This window comes from Syzygium oleosum, unplaced genomic scaffold (genome assembly GCF_021117445.2).
Source record: "Syzygium oleosum isolate NSW1041296 unplaced genomic scaffold, Sole_v2.1 Sole_v2.07, whole genome shotgun sequence".
NCBI lineage: Eukaryota > Viridiplantae > Streptophyta > Magnoliopsida > Myrtales > Myrtaceae > Syzygium > Syzygium oleosum.
Genome location: NW_026607491.1, coordinates 8,336,625 through 8,359,172, shown reverse-complemented (window position 1 = coordinate 8,359,172; position 22,548 = coordinate 8,336,625). Strand labels below are relative to the sequence as shown.

At 39.9% G+C, this 22,548-nt stretch overlaps 3 protein-coding genes and 1 pseudogene across 3 annotated transcripts; all 4 read left to right on the top strand.

Annotated features, from left to right (window-relative positions):
- Positions 1-6,390: 6,390 nt before the first annotated feature.
- On the top strand, positions 6,391-10,899 carry LOC115673098 (disease resistance protein RUN1-like). The gene is made up of 4 exons (XM_056313359.1): positions 6,391-6,875; positions 7,267-8,374; positions 9,425-9,700; positions 9,820-10,899. Exons 1-4 carry the CDS (start codon positions 6,391-6,393, stop codon positions 10,897-10,899), a joined length of 2,949 nt encoding a protein of 982 aa, XP_056169334.1.
- A 2,149-nt stretch (positions 10,900-13,048) lies between these two features.
- Positions 13,049-13,744, top strand: LOC115673090 (NAC domain-containing protein 90-like; annotated as a pseudogene).
- A 90-nt stretch (positions 13,745-13,834) lies between these two features.
- On the top strand, positions 13,835-14,502 carry LOC130134498 (NAC domain-containing protein 90-like). The gene is made up of 2 exons (XM_056313358.1): positions 13,835-13,991; positions 14,120-14,502. The coding sequence occupies exons 1-2, from the start codon at positions 13,835-13,837 to the stop codon at positions 14,500-14,502; spliced, it is 540 nt and encodes a 179-aa protein (XP_056169333.1).
- A 75-nt stretch (positions 14,503-14,577) lies between these two features.
- LOC115677853 (NAC domain-containing protein 90-like) lies at positions 14,578-15,717 on the top strand. Its single transcript, XM_030601090.2, has 3 exons — positions 14,578-14,749; positions 14,878-15,185; positions 15,460-15,717. The coding sequence occupies exons 1-3, from the start codon at positions 14,593-14,595 to the stop codon at positions 15,715-15,717; spliced, it is 723 nt and encodes a 240-aa protein (XP_030456950.1). The 5' UTR covers positions 14,578-14,592.
- Positions 15,718-22,548: the final 6,831 nt, after the last annotated feature.

Genomic DNA, 22,548 nt, shown 5'->3' with positions numbered 1-22,548 from the left:
ATGCAGGAAATTACTTAACTCTGTAATGGCGCACCAAATAAAGTTTGGTAGAAGTTCCTTGAAGGCTATTGGAATTAGTCTTTCCATAAATACGTGATAATCATGACTTTTCAGACCTGTCAACTTGCATTCATTCAAATCAACGCATCTCCCTAGATTCGAAGCATATCCATCAGGAAATTGCACCGATTTCAACCATTGACAAACGACCCGTCTCTGCTCCTTGTCCAATGTATAAACTGCTTTTGGTTTTGGTCCCCTGCTGCTTGCATCCACATCTAGTGTTGGCCGATCGCAAATATCCTTTATATCTTTTCTTGCGTTCAAGTTGTCTTTTATTTTTCCAGTGACATCCATCACAGTATTTATGACATTATCGAAAACGTTCTTCTCTATGTGCATGACGTCAAGATTATAATGAATAAGATGGGCCTTCCAATATGGTAGATCCCAAAATATACTGCGTTTAGTCCACTTATGTGTACTTCTGTACCCAATAGTTGTGCCGTGAGGGTTTTCAACAACCGTTGGAAACTCCTGCACTCGCTCCCAAATTTGATCACCAGTCAACCTCAATGGTGGATGTGTTCTTTCGATCCTATTCTTGAAAAACTCTTTTTTATTCCTTCTGAATGTATGCTTTAGCGGAAAAAATTGCCTATGACAGTCAAAATAGCTAGGCTTCTTACCGTGCTTTAATCGGAATGACTTTAATCTCTCCATACATATCGGACATCCTAAGATCCCAGCTGTACTCCATCCAGATAACATTCCATAAGCTGGAAAGTCATTTATCGTCCAAAGAAGAGCAGCCTTCATTACAAATATTTGATCGGTAGAAACGTCATACGTAGGGACACCTTCATCCCATAGCCGTTGTAACTCTTCAATCAATGGTTGCATATAAACATCTATCAACTTTTTCGGATTTTACAGGCTAGTCACGATTAATGTCAAAAACATATAAGGTGTCTTCATGCACATACCGGGTGGAAGATTGTACGGAGTTAAGATAACTGGCCAACATGAATAACTTTTTCCTGATTTCCCAAATAGGGCAAATCCATCAGCACATAGACCTAACCTGATGTTTCGAGGCTCTATCATAAACTCGGGGTATATTCTATCAAAATGTTTTCCATGCCTCTGCATCTGAAGGATGACACATTAGACCCTCTTCTGTTTCATGATTTGCATGCCAAGTCATGTGTTCAGCAGTGGCTTGAGACGCATAAAGCCTTTGCAACCTGGGAATTAAGGGCAAGTAAAACATTTGCTTATATGGTCTACGCTTCTGATTACGATCCTGCCTCCTATTAATCTTGTACCTAGGTTGGTTGCAGAATTTGCACGATTCTGCATTTTCATCATCTCTCCAATATAACATACAATCCCTAATATATACATCAATTCTTACAACTGGAAGACCTAAGTCATCCATTAGCTTTTTCATATCGTAAAAGTCACTTGGCATGATGTTATCACGAGGCATTGTTTCCCGCATTACTTCAACAAAAGAGTTGAAGCAATCCACAGACACATTATGCTCTGCCTTGATATTTAACAGTTTTGCTGTCACTGATACCTTCGTGTGGTTGTCACAACCTGCCCATAAAGGTTCATCTGCTGTTTTCAACACATCCCAGAACTGATTAGATTGAAAAGTTTGATCAGACACATTCTCATCAAAACCTGTAACTCCTGCCTCATCCAATTATGATGCATGACTAGTTCCCACTTGTTCAAGTGTAGGAGTAAAACTAGTACTTGCATGATTCGATTCTGAAACAAAATTATGACCGGCTTCATCAAACACCATCATCTGGTATGGGTCCAATTGGTCATAATAGCTACATTCTTCCCTAACTAAAAATTGGTCGTTTTTGCGATATCCGTCATCAGATATAAATGGTTCACCATGGCAAGTCCAATTATAGTAGTTCGGAGTAAATCTAAATCTACAAAGATGTTCTCTAACTGTATCGACGTCTTGAAATTTTCCATTACTGCACTTTTTACATGGACACCTTAACTTATTTCCATCCATGAACTCATATTTACTACTAGCAAAGTCCAAAAATAGTTCCAACCCGATACGAAACTCATCGGTCAATCCTTGACGTCCAGGTAAGTTGTTATTATACATCCAACCCCTGTCTCTTTACATTGTGTCTGTATAAAAATTAAAAAATTCTCATAAAATATAAAAAAATATCATATCTATTGTTTAACATTGTTAATTAAAACCATAAATTTCAAAAAATTTAAATTTCGTTTTTAACGAAACAATTACTTTCATATTGAAAAACATGAAAAAATTACCATGTCAAGAAGACTTACCAAGTATTTGACTGAAAATCTTTGCAGTAGAAAGTGGTCAATTTGATGAGAATTGCAACGTTCACTTGAATTGCGAAATCTTCAAATGGACACGTACATAAAATAAAAACAAATTACTTAAGATGCTTTGGTAATTATTTTCTATTTTTTTCTCTTTCTTTTTCTTTTTCTTTTCTTTTTATTTTTTTTCCATTCTTCTTGGCCGGTCGCCAGTCCAGCCACCGGCGAACTCGCCTGGGCAAGTTCTGGGCGAGCTCGAGCTCGCCGGCACTGGCGAGGACCGAGCTCACCAGTGCCGGCGAGGGCCAGCTCGCCATGGCCGGCGAGGGCCAGCTCGCCGGCCATGGCGAGCTCGGCCAACTCACCAGTGCCGGCGTGGGCCAGCTCGCCAGTGCCGGCGAGGGCCAGCTCGCCATGGCCGGCGAGCTCGGCCCGCTCGCCAGTGCCGGCGAGCTCGGCCCGCTCGCCAGTGCCGGCGAGCTCGGCCCTCGCCGTCAGCCCATGTGAGGCTAGCCCTCGCCGGCACCGGCAAGGGCCGAGGTCGCCATGGCCGGCGAGCTCGAGCTCGCCGGCCATGGCGAGGGTAGCCCATCTTAGCGTCGCAAGGGCCAAGCCGCTGGACCTCGCCTCATGGCCGGCGATGTCTCCGGCGACCGGCCAAACCAAAAAGGAAGAGGAAAAAAAAATGTCAATAATACCAAAAAATACAAATCCAATGATGAAATTAGCCACGACACTTACCGGCGGAAAAGCTTTACCGAGATTGATTTGCGCGTGCGCAGATAGGTAAATCGAGAGAAACGAAAGAGAGAGGGAGAAAGAACATTGAGGGAGATATGAGGAATTAGTGGGGATGGATATCATAAAAATTATTTTCCGTGTCGAAAGTTCGGTAGCGACAAATTTTTTCAATTCGTCCGAGCAAAAATTCGTCAGAAATTTCCAACGAAAAATTTGTCGTTGCAAATTTCCGACGAATTTTGCGACCAGAAATTTTTTGTCGCAAAATTCCGACGAATTTTGCGACGAAGAATTTTTCGTCGGAAATTTCCGACTAATTTTACTGATGAATAATTATTCGTCGGAAATTCCGACGAAAATTTGCGACGAATAAATTTTCGTTGGAAATTTCCGACGAATTTAGTTTTCGTCGCAAAAGTCATTGGTAATTTCCGACGAAAAATTTTTCGTCGCAAATTTTCGTCGCAAAATCCTTGTTTTTTTGTAGTGATAATTTGTGTGAGGCCTTAGCTCACTATTAAGCTTAGCCAATTGCGATGTATTTTCGGATTCGTTGTTTGCAATTCATGTTGCATTTGTTTCAAGACAAAAGTTTTAAAGTTTATGTTGTTCAACTACCCTTTTACTCAGACCAAAAAAAAAAACCTACCCTTTCACGATACCATCATTTTGCGAGCTGTAGAGTTAGACACCATACATTTTTTTGGACATATATTCTATTAAAATATGTCTCGAATCTGACTCAGTATGCATTTTGCTATTTGAATTTTCTTGGATAAGTGATTTTTCGTAATTATCCAAGGGTGAATTGTTGAAGATAAACCTGCAAGTTTTACCTTGAAGTTACGTAGGCTCACTCCAAGGGTGAATATTTCGGTGGGTCCCAATCCTAAAAGAAAGTCTTTGTCAGGGGAAAGATAAAAAAAAAAAAATTACAAGAAGGAAAGATGAAGACTTGTGGGCTTTCTATGTTGCTGGAAAGGAAAAGCGAAGGTTGCTGCAAAAAGGTAGGGCCCAAGGGTTTCATATAAAAAGAAAAGAAATCGTGGGTTGTTCTTGTGTGCCACGAAGCCGCCAGCGAATTCCGAGAAAGGGCCGAACAGTGAAGGTCTTTGGGTTTTCCTTCAGTAGAGCCGAGCCGCGTGGGATGCTTGAAGCGCCGTTTCCAAGCGAGTGCTCGGCGTGGTTTATTTTCTTGGGTCCTGTTCGTGAATTACATACCAGGAGAACAAGTGTTTATGGCCAATTAAATTTTGTGATAAGATTTGTGTATAATTTCTTTATGAGATTGAGAAATTATAAGGCTAAATATTACGTGAATTATTAAGTGTAATTGGGGCTGAAAAATACTAAGAATGTTTAAGTGACTAGAGCATAGTTGTAATATCCGTGTATTGCTTGATCTATAGTGGAATTCGTTGCTGCTCTCCACATGAACATAGGACACTACGATCGAACCACATAAATTTTATGTCCGATTTATTTTTTTGTTCTGTCTATTTTATTGTTCGGTCGTTTGCTTTCGCAACATATTCTATGTGTTTTGATATTCAGTCTGATAAATCGTTATTCTCATTTTTTAGAGACGCAATACATATTTAGGTGAGAAATAGTACAGGTTGCTTTCAAGGAAGATTCGGTACTGAGCCATAGTGTATTTTTCTCAGAGACTTTGCTGGTGAAAGATTTGCTTGTATATATTGTGAATTTGTGATGGCCCGCAGCCACAACCGGTTCAAAACCAGTTCAAAAATGAAACATTTAACTCTTTTAAGTCCCCAGTGGCCAGCCACCCTTCTCACTTGAAAAAGGAGAGGTGGGGAGTTCGACTCTCCACCTTCTCTCGGGGAAGAGGAGTTAAGAGTAGGGATGCGTAATTTTAGGTGTGGGTTTTGACTCACACGCTTGCAGAGACAAAATAAAAATCTGAAAGTGAAATAAGAGGTAGAGTAAGAATAATAGGAGGACTAACCAAAAAAAAAAAACCTCTTTTAAGTCAAGTCTCTCAAACACTTTCTCACTTCTCACTCTCTCATTTCTCACTCACTTTCTCAAATCTTACCTCTTTCTCGAGTCTCTCCAGCAGCGCCACTCCATCTTTCTCTCTCTCCATTATCGGTTGACGCCTCTCTCTCCGTCTCACGGGTTGTGGCCTCGCCTATGGTGGTCTTCCATCAATCAGCTCACCCTTAGGTACTCTCTCTGTCTCTCTCTTTGTTTCGATTTCGATTTCTTCATTGGATGTTTCGGTTTTGGTGCGCTGTGATTTCGATTTCTTCGGTGCGATGTGTGAAATGGTGGGAGTGTCTGTCGGTCGCATTGCAGATAGAGCTGCAACGAGCTCACTCTGGGTGCGTCTCTCTCTATCTCATACACCTGCGGGGAGAGAGAGACACATAGAGTGGAGCTTCGGCTATCAGGGGTCGTTTTTTTCTTTTTTTGGTCGAAAATCAGGGGTCGTTGGTAATGGGCTTTTCTATGGCTTTTTCATTTGATGGATGACGATGACGATGATCTTCTTCTATCTTAAAAAAATTTTCACCTAATAAAATTTCCTTTTCTTTTTTGTCCTTTTCATTTGGATTTGTGGATGGTTATGTGGGGCCTCGCGTGGATGCATGGACCAGCTCCTCTTTTTTCCGGTGTGCAGTTCATCAATTGCACGCCAAAATTTTTATGTGATTTTCGAATGCGGTGTACTTTTCCAAGTACTCCATTACAGTTCTTTTTTTATCAGGTTTAATCGCATCTCATGGTTTTATTAAGCAAGGACTTTTTCCAAGACACAGCTTTACGCTTTCGCCTCAACAAGCACGCTTAACAGGGGGGGCTTTCGATGTTAAATTGTTAATCCAAACTGTCATAGGAAAAAATGAAAACCAATCTTATGGGAGGGTCCATTCATTTTGATCTTAATATACGAGTCCCATCGAGCAAAAGAGTAGTGTATACTGCATACCAATTCGTTTGATATCTAGGACTTTTTTCCACATAGATGTAGTAGCAGTGAGCGACCAGGCCGCTTGAACTGGAATCGGAGCGAATCGATTTAGAACGGGTCCTATAAACTTTATTTAAAAAACAATAAATAAATAAATAAGGAGATGCAACCCATGACCTCCACCTTAAAGTAGGCACAAACCCACTCAACCAACAAGACTTTATTAGCCATAGATTGATGAAATAATATATAATATTGATTATGTGATACTTCGATGAGTGGCCTAACGCGGCAAGTCCCTCTTGCTGTAGAAATCTCCTCTAGGATCACAAAAAGAAGTCACCGGCAACATCAGTCTGTGTTTTCAGATGGGGGGCGAAGGAGCCAACTCAGGGACTGTAACAGGTGGCCACTTCGACGTGTTCTTGAGTTTTCGAGGACCCGACACTCGCGACACATTCACAGATTGCCTTTATGAGTTCATGAACCAAAAAGGAATCCGCATTTTTAGGGACGAGGAAGCGTTAGGCCAGGGAAAAAACATCTTGGAGATCTTGGAAGCAGTAAAATGCTCCCAAATATACATTATTATTTTCTCCCAAGGCTATGCTTCGAGTCGATGGTGCCTTCGAGAGCTGACATGCATCATGGAGTGCAATTGCCAATCCATAGAGAAAGATATACTACCCATCTTTTACAATGTGGAACCCTCGGATGTTAAGCTTGAAACGGAACTGTACACTAGCGCTCTAAACAAGCATGAGGAGGAACTTGGCTGCACTGAAGTGAAGCCTTGGAAGGAGGCTTTGACAAAGGTGGCTACAATCAAAGGATGGTGTTTGAAAGGTCAAAGGTATCGACATGATCTTCTTTTATTTATCTGTCTATGTATCTATTGGGTTATTGTCAGATCTACCTTCCAGTTGTGTATTAGAATAGTAGTGCACACAAGCACGCATGTTAGTATGTATCATTCACTACGACTAGGCTAAGACTATCTACATGCTGATGAACTCCCAAAGGGTGCCTCAAGTGATTGGCTCTAAACTCTTTTGGGGCAATACTCACCACCCTTGTAGGAGAAGCCTTATTCGATACATGTGGAATGAGCGATTTAAAAACATCCTTGGCGAATACCACATGAAAAATACATATCGGCACGCTGGTTATCATTATATGCTTCTATTTGAAATATTAATTGCTTAAACATAATCTTATGTGCAACGATTTCATGAATATGGTAGGCATGGCAAGGTCATGGCAGACATCACTGAAAAGGTCTTGCAGAAGATCACAATAAGGAAAAGATATTTGCCCACTTATCTGGTTGGTATTGATGATCATGTAGAAGCCATAAAGAAACTGTTAAGTTGTGATACTGGTGGTGTACGATTTGTCATTATCTATGGGATAGGTGGCATTGGGAAGACAACTCTTGCCGAGAAAGTGTTCAACCAACTCTCTCCTCAATTTGAAGGTCACTCCTTCCTTTCGAACATCCGTGAGTCATCTTCATGTTGTGGCATTGTAAAAATGCAAAGAAAATTAGTTGCTGATCTTTTTGGTTTCTCGCTTCACGAAACCATTGACCGTAAGGAAGGGACTAATACGATCAAAGAAATATTACCTAACAAGCGTGTCTTACTTGTTTTGGATGACATGGATGAAAATGAACAATTTATGAATCTAGCAATGAATTCTTATTCATATGGTCCGGGGAGTCGGATCGTCATTACAACTAGAGATTTTCCTATGACCAATGTCGATGGACTGGAAGAAAATATCTTGACACGACCTCCACAAATTTTGCTGTACGAAATGAAGGAGATGCATTTTGATCATGCTCTTCTACTTTTCAACAAGCATGCTTTCAACACAGATTTGGCTCCTTGTGATCTTTATGATCTTTCCAGACAAGTTGTTGAACTCACCGGAGGACTTCCATTGGCTCTTAAAGTGATAGGTTCACATCTTCGTACCATAAGTAAAGCAAAGTGGAAAACCACACTGACGAAGTTGAAGGAAGTGCCTCACGAAAAGGTCCAACAGAGGTTAAAGATTAGTTATGATGCACTTGGATGTGAGGAGCAACAAATTTTTCTGGACATTGCATGTTTCTTTGTTAACAAGAAAAAAATTAATGCAATGTATATGTGGGAAGCTTGTTCCTTTTACCCGGAAGTTGAAATTGATGTCCTTATCCGTAAGTCCTTGATCAGGATTGATTATGATAGAATATGGATGCACAATCAGTTAAGAGATCTTGGGAGAGAAATTGTTCGTCAAGAGAATATCAAAAATCTTGGAGATCGAAGCAGATTGTGGTTTCTCGAGATGTCCCAAGCAAAAAAGGTAAGTACGAACAACACCATTTTATTCTTTTCTACACTACTTCGTGTCTAAGAGTTCATCTCTCTTGCATATTGCCTCCATTTATTACAAGCTAAGAAGCCCCTAATAGAAAAACTTGTGAATTAATTATGTTTTTCGTTAAAGAAATTTGCTAATTTTCTCTTCCTTTTTTTCACCAATAAATAGTGCACCCATTTCCAAAATTATTTATATAAGATAAGAACAATGAGTTTAAAAGACCATTTGAACTTTTCCACTAGATAATCATACCTATCCAATCTATCTTGTTCTATCTAGATAATGCACACTCAAACGAAAAAATAAAATCTTTAGGTTTTTCTGTTGGGTCTCGATAGTGCTATAAACAAGTATGTTTTGAAAAGGTTATATTAGTAATATCCAGTAAAGCTAAAAGAATTCTCGCTTCAAAAGTCTGATTCAAATTTAGCTAGTGACTGTCATGTTTACTTTAACTCTCTACTGATTTAGCCTGAATTATATATTGAGTGGAGATGTGACACCCATTTTATTGAATATATTGTCCTTTATACCTCAAACTATACTTGAAAATATTCTTTTATACCAAAGTCTACAAACATCAACTCCATCAAAATTCACCTCTGAAGTTATAATCACGAAAACTCAATCAAATTTAATATAAAAAGAATACCACGCTTCTGCAGTGCACTTTCAGAAAAAATTAACCTCAACCCCCGAGTTCCTCAATCCTACTCAACATCAGCAAAAACTGTAAATAGATCGGTTTTTTGGCCGAGTGAGCAGACTACTAAGTAACAAACACCAACTCCATGGAATAAAAAACAATATCATTATTATAGCATAAATATTTAATATAATTAGACACAATAGTTCGAAGAACTAGTATATAATTTTTATATGAAAGCATAAATACAGTCATCCAATATGCACAATTTTAAATAGTAAAGATATATCGAATTTCATATGAATCAATATTATATTTAACGATTAAGTAACCTGAATTCATTGCTTAGGTCAAAAGACACGATTTAATATTATATTTTCCATTAGGGAACAAAAAATGTGGTAGCACTTGCACCAAGGAGATCAAGACACAATTTCACACGCGAAGATTTTGCGAATCTCAAGAATGCAAGGTTTCTCAAATTATATGGAGGGAACTTTGCTGGCATCTGTGAGGATATTTTACCTGAGCTAAGATGGCTTTGTTGGCGAAATTGTCCTTCGCAACTTCAAGCAAACAACTTTGTGTTGAATCAGCTAGTTGTTCTCAAGCTTTCAGGAAATATCACCATAGAAGAATGGAGTGGATGGGTCGAAATCATGGTACAATTTCACTTGATTCATTTACTCTTTCAACTAATCGTCTTAATATCTGATGAGATGCACCTATTTTGCAATGCATATAGAGTCCTGAGAGTTTTAAGCTGGGTTCCGTTTTGCAGGTGGCAAGTAAATTAAAAGTTCTGAAAATTGCGGGATCTAAATCCTTAATCAAAACTCCTTGCTTCTCTGAATTTGTGAGTTTAGAGAGATTGGTTCTGAAAGATTTCCTGACATTGGCCGAAATTGATCCCTCAATTGGTGAACTACAGCGATTGAATTACTTGAAAATCAAATGGTGTCCACATCTTAAAGAGTTGCCCAAGGAAATTGGTTGTCTAACTGCCCTAAAAGAGCTCATCTTGATCCAGGGTCATAATGTTCGTTATTTGCCAGACTCGATAGGTAACATAAGAGGTTTGTCAAGGCTAGTAATAGAGGATACAGGATTAATTGAACTTCCAGAAACAATTAAAGGGCTGGTGGATCTTAAGCACTTGTGTTTGGTGAATTGTACTTATCTAAATTCGCTGTCGGATGCTCTTGGGGAGTTGAAGTCGTTGACTGAGTTGGATCTATCTGGGACAACTCTTGGGAACCTGCCTTGTTTGATTTGGAACCTCGAAGATTTGACATTACGGATGAACAGTTTTGGGATCAGAACACAACTGAGGGGGGATTTCCCTATGCAGGGTCGTAGTATTCGTCATTTGCCAGACTCGATCAGCAATGTAAGAGGTTTGCCAAGGCTATCAATGGAGCATACCGGATTAGTTGAATTTCTGGAGACAATCAATGGGCTAGGGTTTCTTGAATCCTTGCCTTTGTTGAACTGTACGAGTCTAAATTCGCTGTCGGATGCCATTGGGGAGTTAAGGAGGTCGACTGAGTTGTATCTATCTGGGACAGTTATTGGGGAACTACCTCCTTCGATTTGGAACCTCGAAGATCTAACATTGTGGATATCCAGTAGAAAAGAGTTACAGCCGGGCGAAAAGATCTCAGAGATCTTGCAATCAGAAAAAAGCTCCCAAATATACATTCCTATTTTCTCCATAAACTATGCTTCGAGTAGATGGTGGCTCCGAGAGCTGAAATCCATGGTGGAGAGCTATAGCCAATCCCCAGGAAAACAGATACTACCCGTATATTGGGAGTACTCATCAATTCGGCGACGCACCTGTTGGATGCTTGAAGAGTGAGTTTTCTGTAACGTCTTACCATATTACCTTCAAAGAATAAGGTTATCGAGATAAAAAGGCTGTTCATTATAAATTTTTATTTTCTTCGTGAGTGGTTTTTTTTTTTCCCTTGGGGGGGTGGGTGGTGGGCGTCGCAGCATGATGGGGGTGGTTTTGTACATAATATATTTACGTGTCTATAGATAGATAGTTGGATAAGGCAGCGGTTGACTGCGAAGAAAAATTTGCCTTTAAGTTAATAAATTTTAGTTAGTTTGGAATTCTATAATGCTTTCTTTGAACAATCGTTTGAAAATAATTTCTTTCTCTTCTTGGTAAATTTTCAATAGGAGATTGTTATTGGAACTCATCCAACGGAAAGCAAAATGTCTGACTCTGGTTTTCTCTTGTTCCATCTTTTTGGCTGACTGTTACAGGGAGGTCTCGCACATTGTTCTGGTACACTACCTTGAAGTAAAGGTGCTCATTACCTTTTATTCCCCCTTTTCTCTGTGCTATCCTCTCTTTTCAATCTAATTGCTGCTGCTGGCATAGTGTTATCTCGATGCAATCAAAAGTGTTTTAGAAGCTAAACTGGATGGAAAACTTGTCAAGCCACTGGCTTGTGGTTCGACTGTGCTAACTAGCTAACTGCTGGTCAACGTGAGTGAATGGTTTGCAGTTCAACCTTGCCAACCATTTCCACCGCCTGAATAAATATAAATAAGTAGTGAATAGTTTTAGTATTTATACATAAATCAAGGCTTCTGTATATATATATATAGCAATGCAGTCCAGTCAAAATAGGTGGCCACCCTTTATATTTAGTGCTTAATATGACAAAGGATTGGTGGACTTCCGAGGGACTTGATAATTACATATGACAGTCAATCTAGAACACTTGCATTAGCCTTAACAAAAAAAATTATTAAAAAATTATATAAAAAATGCCCACATCAATGCTGGCCGTGCCACGTAAGACGGCCGGCATCCACGTCAACGATTTTCGGTTTAAATTGGCCGGATTGACTGAATTGGTACTAATGTGAAAAGATATAGGACTAAATTGATCAAATTAAAAAGTTTAGGACTAAATTGGTACCAATGCAATAGGTTTAGGACTTTTTTGGTACTTTTCCTTGAAATTTCACACATTCTAGACTTTTAGAGAAAACGTGTGGTGCATAATAGGAAATTTTTTTTTGGATAAATACACGAAAGGATAGTCAATCCCAGATTGCATGGTTATGCATGGTTAAAAAGCATAGTTACTGAACTTAGTGATTTCGTAGTACCTAGATATAAGTTTTTGATACAAGTGTTTAACTATGCATCTTTTGTTGATGCCCAATACTTGGGATTTTAAATGAATTGGGCTTCCTTTCATGATCTTCCCCTATGCGGGTTGCAATTCCCAAGAGAAAAAATTTGCAGTATCGAATATATTGCTTTTCTTGTGTTATGTGTAATCGATGTTTTGAAGATTGAAATAATTTTTACTAAATATACTATACAAGTATATTGGGAGTACTCATCACAAGACCCTTAAAAAATTGATGACCTGATGATGTGATGTACTTTTATTAATTGAGTGGTGAATGTGACTCATTTAGTTTTAGGACCACCTATCGTATGACAAAACCACTTAGCACATCAATTTTGTACATTAAATCCTTAGAGTCCTAGTAGAGCCGGGGTTGCGTCATGGTTCCGTCGTGCTGTATATAATTATGCCGTGAAGTTTTGTACCTTGAGCGTTTACATATTTTGGGCTCACGGGACTTTTCGGCGGGGCGGGGGTAGTGATGAAACTGCGTCTGTGAAAGAACTGCGAATGTGAAGCGTTGGCCACTGCTCGTTTCTCGCATCACTTTGTGTCTCGTCCTTCACATGACCGCGTTGACTTTGCCATTGGGTGCAAGAGTTTGCAAAAGACGCGTCATCACTTCACTCGTCTTGGTCTCCTCTCTCCTGTACTCTCTCCTTCACAAACCCTAGATCATCTCAACACTTTCCTCCTGCACTTGATCCCCATATAAACATGATTTACTTGCTAAATCAGATATCTCACCACCCCCTACTACAACTTTATCTTCTTCACTGTGTTCAACAACATAGAATCTTTCACTACTGATCCAACTCGAATCCCTAGGACACAAAACAACCAGATATGGAGGAGTATCCCACGGGTTTCAGGTTCTATCCAACGGAGGAAGAGCTCATTTCGTCCTACTTGCACAATCAACTTCAAGTCCTTAAGCAAGACAAGATTCACCGTGTCATCCCAGTCCTCCATATTTTCGACACTAAGCCATGGAATCTCCCGCATAAGACACAATCCGCTGAAAGATGCAATTCTTTCACATCCCCTACATTAATTGAATTATGCACTAAACTGGGTTCTTGAAAATTTCAAAACCTGTAGCGCATCACCGGTAAACTTTCTTTTCCCCATATTTTATTTGGTGAATTTGTGCTGCAGAGCTTGCGGGAGAGCTGTGCAGAGAAGACAAAGAGCAGTGGTTCCTCTTTGCGCCCATGCAGCAGAGGGGAGGCAAGAGGAGGGCGGCCCAGCCGGAGCATGGTCACTGGCTACTCGAAGGCCACCGGGTCTCCCGGTTATGTCTACTCGTCTGACAACAAGGTGATCGGTGTGAAGAAGTCCATGGTTTTCTACTTGGGAAAGGCGCCCACTAGAAGAAAGACCCAGTGGAAATTGAACGAGTGCAGGGCCATTGAACTCTCGCCGACCAATCCCAATTCCACAAGCAGTAATATTTCCATTCCTAAGGTGAGCGTGCTATTTCAATTTTTGGACCTTTATATATACGTAATTGACTCCATCCCTATATATATACGTAATTGACTTGCTAACTCAAATCCACACCCAACTAACACTTTATCTCACCATTAGTGTTCCACAACACAGAATCTTTCACTTCTGATCCAACTCGATATGGAGAAGTACCCGACCGGTTTCAGGTTCTATCCAACTGAAGAAGAGCTCATCTCGTTCTACTTGCACAACCAGCTTCACGGCCTTAAGCAAGACAAGATTCATCGTGTCATCCCATTCCTCGACATTTTCAACACTGAGCCATGGAATCTCCCACGTAAATCACAATCGGCATCCATGCATTCGATTCTTTCGCATCCCCTACATTAATTGAACTGTGCACTAAAATTGGGTTCTTGAAAATTTCAATTTCCCTACATTTTCTTTGGCGAATTCGTGTTGCAGAGCTTGCGGGAGAGCTGTGCAGAGAAGACAGAGAGCAGTGGTTCTTCTTCGCGCCCATGCAGGAGAGGGAGGCCAGAGGAGGGCAGCCCAGCCGGAGCATGGCCACGGGCTACTGGAAGGCCACCGTGTCTCCCGGTTATGTCTACTCGTCTGACAACAAGGTGATCGGTGTGAAGAAGTCCATGGTTTTCTACGTGGGAAAAGCTCCCACTGGAAGAAAGACCCAGTGGAAATTGAACGAGTACAGGGCCATTGAACTCTCGCCGACAAATCCCAATTCCACAAGCAGTAATATTTCCATTCCTAAGGTGAACGTGCTATTTCAATTTTTGGACCTTTATATATACTTAATTGACTCCATTCCTATATATATACGTAATTGACTTGCTAACTCAAATCCACACCCAACTAACACTTTATCTCACCATTAGTGTTCCACAACACAGAATCTTTCACCTCTGATCCAACTCGATATGGAGAAGTACCCGACCGGTTTCAGGTTCTATCCAACTGAGGAAGAGCTCATTTCGTTCTACTTGCACAACCAGCTTCACGGCCTTAAGCAAGACAAGATTCATCGTGTAATCCCAGTCCTCGACATTTTCAACACTGAGCCATGGAATCTCCCACGCAAATCACAATCGGCATCCATGCATTCGATTCTTTCACATCCCCTACATTAATTGAACTGTGCACTAAAATTGGGTTCTTTGAAAATTTCAATTTCCCCACATTTTCTTGGCGAATTCGTGTTGCAGAGCTTGCGGGAGAGCTGTGCAGAGAAGACAGAGAGCAGTGGTCCTTCTTTGCGCCCATGCAGGAGAGGGAGGCCAGAGGAGGGCGGCCCAGCCGGAGCATGGCCACGGGCTACTGGAAGGCTACCGGGTCTCCCGGTTATGTCTACTCGTCTGACAACAAGGTGATCGGTGTGAAGAAGTCCATGGTTTTCTACGTGGGAAAAGCTCCCACTGGAAGAAAGACCCAGTCGAAATTGAACGAGTATAGGGCCATTGAACTCTCGCCAACCAATCCCAATTCCACGAGCAGTAATATTTCCATTCCCAAGGTGAACGTGCTATCCAGAAATTTGGGCCTTTATTTCAACTTTTTCAAACATAGAAAGGATAAAATATCTTCGCGTTCTTGAGACCTAGATCATTCAATTTTCACTTTAAATAATCGTTCTTGTTTGAGTTTTCTGTCATGTACTTTATCGGTGCTGTGCTGTTGCACACTATTGAATTTCCGTCTCTAGTTTAGTTTCCACTTGGACTTTCATAAAAAAAATGCAAGAAACATTTTTCTCTGTGTTTGATTTTCTGGAAGTAATGTACTTACAGCTGAGGTGTGAATTCACATTGTGCCGAGTGTATGTGGTGTCCGGGAGCTCTCGAGCATTTGATCGCCGGCCACCAAAAGCAGTGGCTAGAGAGACAACAATCCAGGGTGGCGACAACACTGCTATTAGCGGAGGCAGTGGATGTGGAGATGCATCTTCATCAGGAGTAGTAGCAGCTAATGTAGGAAGTTCCCATCAATGGGAGACGGCAAGTTTGGAAGAACCAATTTGGGATTGGGAGCAACCGGATTGGCTCTAATTTCATGTAGAGGTACTCTGATGATGTAGCTTTCTGGTTATCGATGCAATCATATGTAAATCAATGCATATGGAGACATTGTGCTTGATACCTAATCAATAGGCAGGCCAAACATGATATCCAGCCTAAATATTGAAAATGAATCCTATGCATCTGTGTTTTTTCATATAATATTGATTGGGTCTAAGAGGTCTAACTCAATAGAATAGGCCAAGAAGGAAACTGATTCGCCTTTTTTAAGCAGGTTCAACAGACCTTGATACCTAATTAGAAAAAAAAGATATTTGTCAGTGAGCTTCTCCATATATCAATCTTTTTAAACTTGATGGTCAATGTGTCAAGGAGCTTGTGACATGGTTTATAAGAGAATCATTTGATCAAAATGGTACACCACAGTCAATCAAAATCTAGCAAATTAGGGTTAGTAAAATGTTGGAGTATATTTTAAAATAACAAAGAAAAATTGAGATATCTTCAATTATACGATCTATAGTTCCATTGCATTTGTTCCGTTGCATTTGTACAGTGCACTCGATCCTTTTAAAAAACTTTATTGATAAAAATGCACTGCATTGCTGTCTGTTGAAAGCGAGTTTCGGGAGAATCGACTAACCTGTTCGATGCACTCCAAATAAAATTTCCAGGACCGTACGTTGAATCACCAGCAAACGATGAACGAATTTACTACACGTTGGTCCGAATACAATCACAAGGAAAGTATTCTCGTTCCACAGCGTTAATGCCGATTGTCTTCTCAAAGTAGATACTAAATCCTAATACGTCGAGAGAGAGAGAGAGAGAGTTCTGAATTTACTCTTGTAAATTGTTCATCATTGCAGGAAGTTATCTTAACTTCCCTTAAGAAACTCTTCTCGCACCTCTTCAAAAGGTGTCTCTCAGATACACTTCTTATTAGAGCAAATGGTGTCCCTTGGATACACACATCATGGGCGGACCGACGAAATATAACATCTCCTACTCGCACATGATAGGCTTGATGATGCTCCATTAAGAACATAAGGCATTCAACATTCATCTACCTTAGAAACAATTCATACTGGCAAGAAAGCCGTGCGACCAGTGAGTACACCTGTACTTGGGAGCTCTAATTATGCACCTGTTAGGGACAACATAATGGCTACAACCCCAAAAATAAATAAACCATTGATGTCTCACAGTGCCCCAGACATATTTTGTTACATCAGTCCAAGTATACCTATCCCTTAAAGGTTATACTTGACTATTTTCAAGAACAGCATGTATTTACAATTATTTCCGAAACTATCAAAGGCCAAATAATTGGTCGACCGGTAAACACATGTGATAGATGTAAAACAACAATAGTCTTCCTTCGCACTCATGTCCCTCTCCATTTCAAAACAACTGATTTCCTAGACACGTCCCATAAAGCCATATCTATTCATGACCGTCGGTAACATGCTTAGCAACATTGATCTTCTACTTCGAGAACACAGTCAGAAGTAACATAGGGCACGAAGTGAGGTAAATTATAAATTACCTCAAGGACTCACACGATGAGTAAATAGGGATAATTGTACTCTTCTCCCTTATTGGTCGAATAAAGCACATGTAGTATGAATTACATGCTATAGTAGATTTCTCTGTCTATAAGAGCGTATGTCATTTATTAATCATATCCACTATATGGATCTTAGCCTAAACATGGTCACGTGCTTCTCACGTACTCATGTTTAGCCCGAGTGCTATATCAGCTCGCTTTCCACAGCGCCCAATTTAGTACTCGCATCCGGCTACCTTCAGGCATACATGATTGTGGGACTATCATGTTCGGTCTTATCACATACGAATAACAGACCTCATCTTGATTCCAATCAAGGCGACATTAAATCGTTTTATGTACTAAACTGCTCTTCCAGCATTTATAGTACATATCGTCTCATCTCAACCCGCTTACTATAGCGTTTGAGGTGATTGCTCGTGTGAGTGAGCCAATCATTGCCTGGTGACATACCTTTCAACAATATATGTGTGTTTGTGCTAGTCTCATAACATTGTACTAATTGATAAAATATCAATTCATCAACAAACAAGTACAATACGTATACACACATGATCCAGTGATCCTCAACAATATTACATATCATAATCACATTCTACGTAATCCTAGAGACATCCTGTGGGTCAAGAACACGTCTCTTGGAACAGCCTTCGTAAATGGATCAGCAACCATCCTGTTGGTTGAAATATATTGCAGGACTACTTCATTCTGCGCTATTATATCTCTGATGAAGTTATTCTTTATGTCAATGTGCTTCGTCCTACCATGGTACTTGGGATCTTTCACATAGGCAATGGTTGCTTGACTATCGCAATATACTGTCACTGGTCTTGGGACATTAGTGGCAAATGGCTAAATTTTCCAAGAAACGTTTTGGCCATACTGCTTCTTGCACTGCAGCAGAACATGCAATAAATTCTGCCTCCATCGTAGATAAAGCTATGCATGTCTGTTTCTTGCTATTCCAAGAAATTGCCCCATCATTAAGCAAGAACGCATAACCAGACGTCAATTTACGCTCATCTAGGTCTCCTCCCCAATCAGCATCAGATTATCCTAATAAGCGTATATCACTCCCTTGATAGCAAAGTCGATAGTCCATAGTGCCTTTCAAGTATCTCAGGATCCTCTTAACTGCTTTCCAGTGTGCTGAACCAGGATTTGATTGATATCGGCTCACTAACCCCACATCATGACATATGTCGGGTCGAGTACACATCATAGCATACATCAAACTTCCGACAGCACTAGCGTAAGGAACAGTTACCATTTCTTTCTTTTCTTCTGAAGTCTTAGGACACATTTTAGTACTCAGGCCTTCGCCTTGCATGACAGGGGTATCAATGGGATTACAGTGCTGCATATTGAAGCGTTCAAGAATCTTCATTATATAAGACTCTTGTGACATAGCAAGGAGTTTCTTTGATCGATCTCTTTCAATCTTAACTCCCAATATACATACAGCTTCTCCCATGTCCTTCATTTCAAAATTAGAAGACAACCATTCTTTTATGGTTATAACCAAACCCTTGTCATTCCCAGCCAATAGAATATCGTCCACATAAAGAGATAAAATCATAAATTTATCCTCAGACCGTTTGATATACACACAGTGATCCTCTTCGATCATCGTGAACCCAAAAGAAGTTATGGCTCGATGAAAACGAAAATACCACTGTCTAGATGATTGCTTAAGGCCATAAATTGAGCGATGAAGTTTGCAAACTTTACGCTCTTGACCTTTAGCAATGAAACCTATCGGTTGCTTCATATAGATTTCTTCATCTAGTTCTCCATTGAGAAATGATGTCTTTACATCCATTTGATGTAATTCTAGGTCCAAATGTGCAACAATGGCTAGGATAAGGCGTATGGAGGCAAACCTTACAACTGGTGAAAAAGTTTCCTCATAGTCTACACCCTCTTGTTGAGTATAGCATTTTGCCACAAGGCGAGCCTTATACTTTTCAATGGATCCATCTGCCCTTCGCTTAATCTTGAAAATCCATTTGTTTTCAATAGCCTTGCGATCGGGTGGCAGATCAACCAAGTCCCAGACGTGGTTTGTCCTCTTAGACTCTATTTCGTCTTCCAAAGCTTTTCTCCATTCTTCCTTGTCAAGGGATGAGAGAGCCTCTTGAACTATCTTAGGCTCCGCATCGTCTTGTGGAGCAATCATAAAAGCTTCCCCTTCAATCTCAAAACGACGACGGGGAATACTTTTACGACTACTTTTACGCAACTGAACTTCTTGTAAATTCAGTTCGTCAGGCGATGCAACAATCCCACTAGGTCTTGTATGTTGAGGTAAATCTGTATTTCTCTCAATAACATTAGTAGGTGTGTTATCGGGATCTTCCATCTCATGTAATTGGAAGTCCTTATCGATCTCACCTCTACTAGGAAAATCGTTCTCCAAGAACGTGACATCTCGTGACTCCATTTTAGTCACACTTCCATCAGCTTGTTCACCTATGAACACGTACCCTTTGGAGTGTTCGGAGTATCTAATAAAAATACACTTCTTCCCTTTAGGGCCTAATTTGCCATAATTATGGGAAGAATCGTAAACATATGCTGCACATCCCCAAGGTCGTAGGTTACTTAAGTTTGGTTTCCTACCAGTCCACAATTCATAGGGGGTGGAAGTAACTGACTTAGAAGGCATACGATTAAGTATATAGGCAACAGTCAATAACGCATCTCTCCAATATGAGACAGGGAGATTTGCCTGCGCCATCATAGACCTAACCATTTCCAAAAGGGTTCTATTCCTTCTTTCTGCAACCCCATTTTGTTGCGGAGTACCAGGAATAGTCAATTGTCTTACAATTCCCTTTTCATCACAAAGAACCTTGAATTGCTCAGATAGATACTCACGTCTGCGATCGGTTCTCAATGCCTTTATTGTTTTGTTCAACTGATTCTCTACCAAAGCTATAAACCGCCTAAAGCAATCCAATGCTTCGGACTTATGAGAGATCAGAAAAATATAACCGAAACGCATAAAGTCATCTATAAAAGTGATGAAATATGAGGCTCCATGCCTCGCCCTCACATTTAAAGGACCACAAATGTCAGAATGTATAAGTTGCAATGGAAGTTCAGCTCTGGTTCCTTTACCAAATGGTTTTCTAGTTATTTTTCCCGCTAGACAATGTTTACATACGGGTAGTTGAACATTAGCGAGTGACCCCAAAAGGCCTTCTCTAGCTAATCATTTCATTCTATGTAACCCAATGTGACCCAGTCTAGCATGCCAAGTACTTGCATCAATCTCCACATTACTAGAAGATGCAATTAAAGAAAAACAACCATCAACATTAACTTTGTACACATCATAGTCAATGTCTAACACCATAAAACCATTCAATACATAACCAGAACCGTAATAAACTGTTCCAAACAAAATGTCAACACAATCACCATGAAAATTAAAAACATAACCTAAGCTAAGAAGAACAACTACAGAGACCGAGTTTCGCCGAATATCTGGAGCATAGAGGACATCATGTAGGAATAGGTTTCGACCACCACGAAAGGTTAATTTACATGTGCCGATACCCTTCACTTCAACTCTTGAGTTATTTCCAACATATATCCATCTTCTTCCATGCTGTATTCGACGATACTCCACAAATGCTCCTCGGTCTCTAGCTACGTGGTCTGTTGCTCCTGAGTCTACAGTCCACATTGGATGAGATTCAGCAAGCATTACAGTGCTAGAAACAAAAGCATTACTCAAAGTAATAGAGTAATGTGGTACCTTTTTCGGCTCAGTGAATTCACGAGCGAAGTGGCCCAGTTTGCCACAATTGTAGTACATCATCTTTGCCTTGTCCTTCTTCCCGCCGCGCTTCTTGCTTCGGAAGGTCTTGGCTTTCTTGGGTGCATGATCAGTCTCTTTTCCTTTGTTGTTGAATTTATGGTTCCTCTTGCGCTTAAAGCCCGAAGCTTTGCCCGAACCTGATTTAGCAACATAAGCATGGATAGAGGATTTTGCAGCCTCTAGGCACTCATCTTCTAATTCCAAATGACGCACAATATCGTCAAAAGTGGTGATATTCTTATTGTGCATCATATTGATTTTCAAAGCAAAGGGATATTCCTGATACATAGACTGCGAAATTTCTTTCGAACAACCCACTCCCATTAATTATCTATCCAAATTGAAGATTTTAAAGGTAACTTGTGCAAAAAAAAAAAAACTACACGACCTTTGTACCTCATATATGTCCATATTCCCACATAGTTCATATGATTTAAGCATCACCTTGCACAATGATCTATATAAAGTATCATTACTTTATGTTCTATCGTTGAATGAGGTCTACTTACCACAATTATTTATTAATTATTTAAATATAAAAGTCTAAGGTATACTAAACGAGTTCATATTATGATGACAGTTAGTGCTATAATTGGAATAATTTCTTATTTAGTTATTTAACAATCGCCTTAAGGAAGGATACTTTTCAACGAAACCTATTTCCGACCCAAAAAACAAATCGAAACCTATTAATATGGAAATCATACGATCAAAGGGGCATAAATGAGAACAATACTTGATTTTATTTATCAAATTGCAAGGAGAATTGCGCACTTCTCCCTTTCATTTCATCCACTGGAAATGCACGAGGAGCAGCAAAATATTTCAATTCTACTGTTAATAAGATAAAGTCTCTAATATCTAAATCATCTTTAAATGACTTATCAAAAAAATTATTTATAAAATGAAGAAAAAATGAGAATGCCTTATATTATAAATTCTTGTGCATTAATTTCTGGATGGATCATCTTGCTTGTGTGACTTGTTCTATATAATTATCACTTAAACAGTAAAGTTGGATTTAAGGTTTGGGAAAATGAAAATAACACTGCCATTACTATTTAGGTGATCAATTAGGTGCTATTAATAAAAAAGAACGTTGGCTTAAATGACCTCAATGATTTTCCCTATCTGAAAATCCGACATGGCATTAATTTAATATAAAATCGTCCAACATGACTCAGAAAATGATGAATCAAGCATATAGAATAACGTCGGATAATCTTTTCCTTGCTCCAAATTGACAATTTGGGACTAAAGTAGGTTGCAGTCAACCTGCAGAACAAGCATTGCATCTAAGACCAAACAGCCAAAGTGGTGTTCTTACATCAACACAAAGTGAACCATTTACTGCTAAAATATCTGTTTGGTCTGAGTGCAATGCCCCATCTTCACATTGTCTTCGTCTTCCTCTTCTCTCCCAAGTCGCCCCCACTCACTCGTCCATACACTAAAGAAAGGG

Excerpts from the sequence above, each read along its gene's own strand:
- LOC115673098 (XM_056313359.1), top strand. The coding sequence starts at position 6,391 with ATGGGGGGCGAAGGAGCCAACTCAGGGACTGTAACAGGTGGCCACTTC. Across the intron at positions 8,375-9,424 it reads AGATGTCCCAAGCAAAAAAG|GGAACAAAAAATGTGGTAGC; the intron begins GTAAGTACGAAC and ends ATTTTCCATTAG. Across the intron at positions 9,701-9,819 it reads GTGGATGGGTCGAAATCATG|GTGGCAAGTAAATTAAAAGT; the intron begins GTACAATTTCAC and ends TCCGTTTTGCAG.
- LOC130134498 (XM_056313358.1), top strand. The coding sequence starts at position 13,835 with ATGGAGAAGTACCCGACCGGTTTCAGGTTCTATCCAACTGAAGAAGAG. Across the intron at positions 13,992-14,119 it reads TGAGCCATGGAATCTCCCAC|AGCTTGCGGGAGAGCTGTGC; the intron begins GTAAATCACAAT and ends TTCGTGTTGCAG.
- LOC115677853 (XM_030601090.2), top strand. The coding sequence starts at position 14,593 with ATGGAGAAGTACCCGACCGGTTTCAGGTTCTATCCAACTGAGGAAGAG. Across the intron at positions 14,750-14,877 it reads TGAGCCATGGAATCTCCCAC|AGCTTGCGGGAGAGCTGTGC; the intron begins GCAAATCACAAT and ends TTCGTGTTGCAG. Across the intron at positions 15,186-15,459 it reads GTAATATTTCCATTCCCAAG|CTGAGGTGTGAATTCACATT; the intron begins GTGAACGTGCTA and ends ATGTACTTACAG.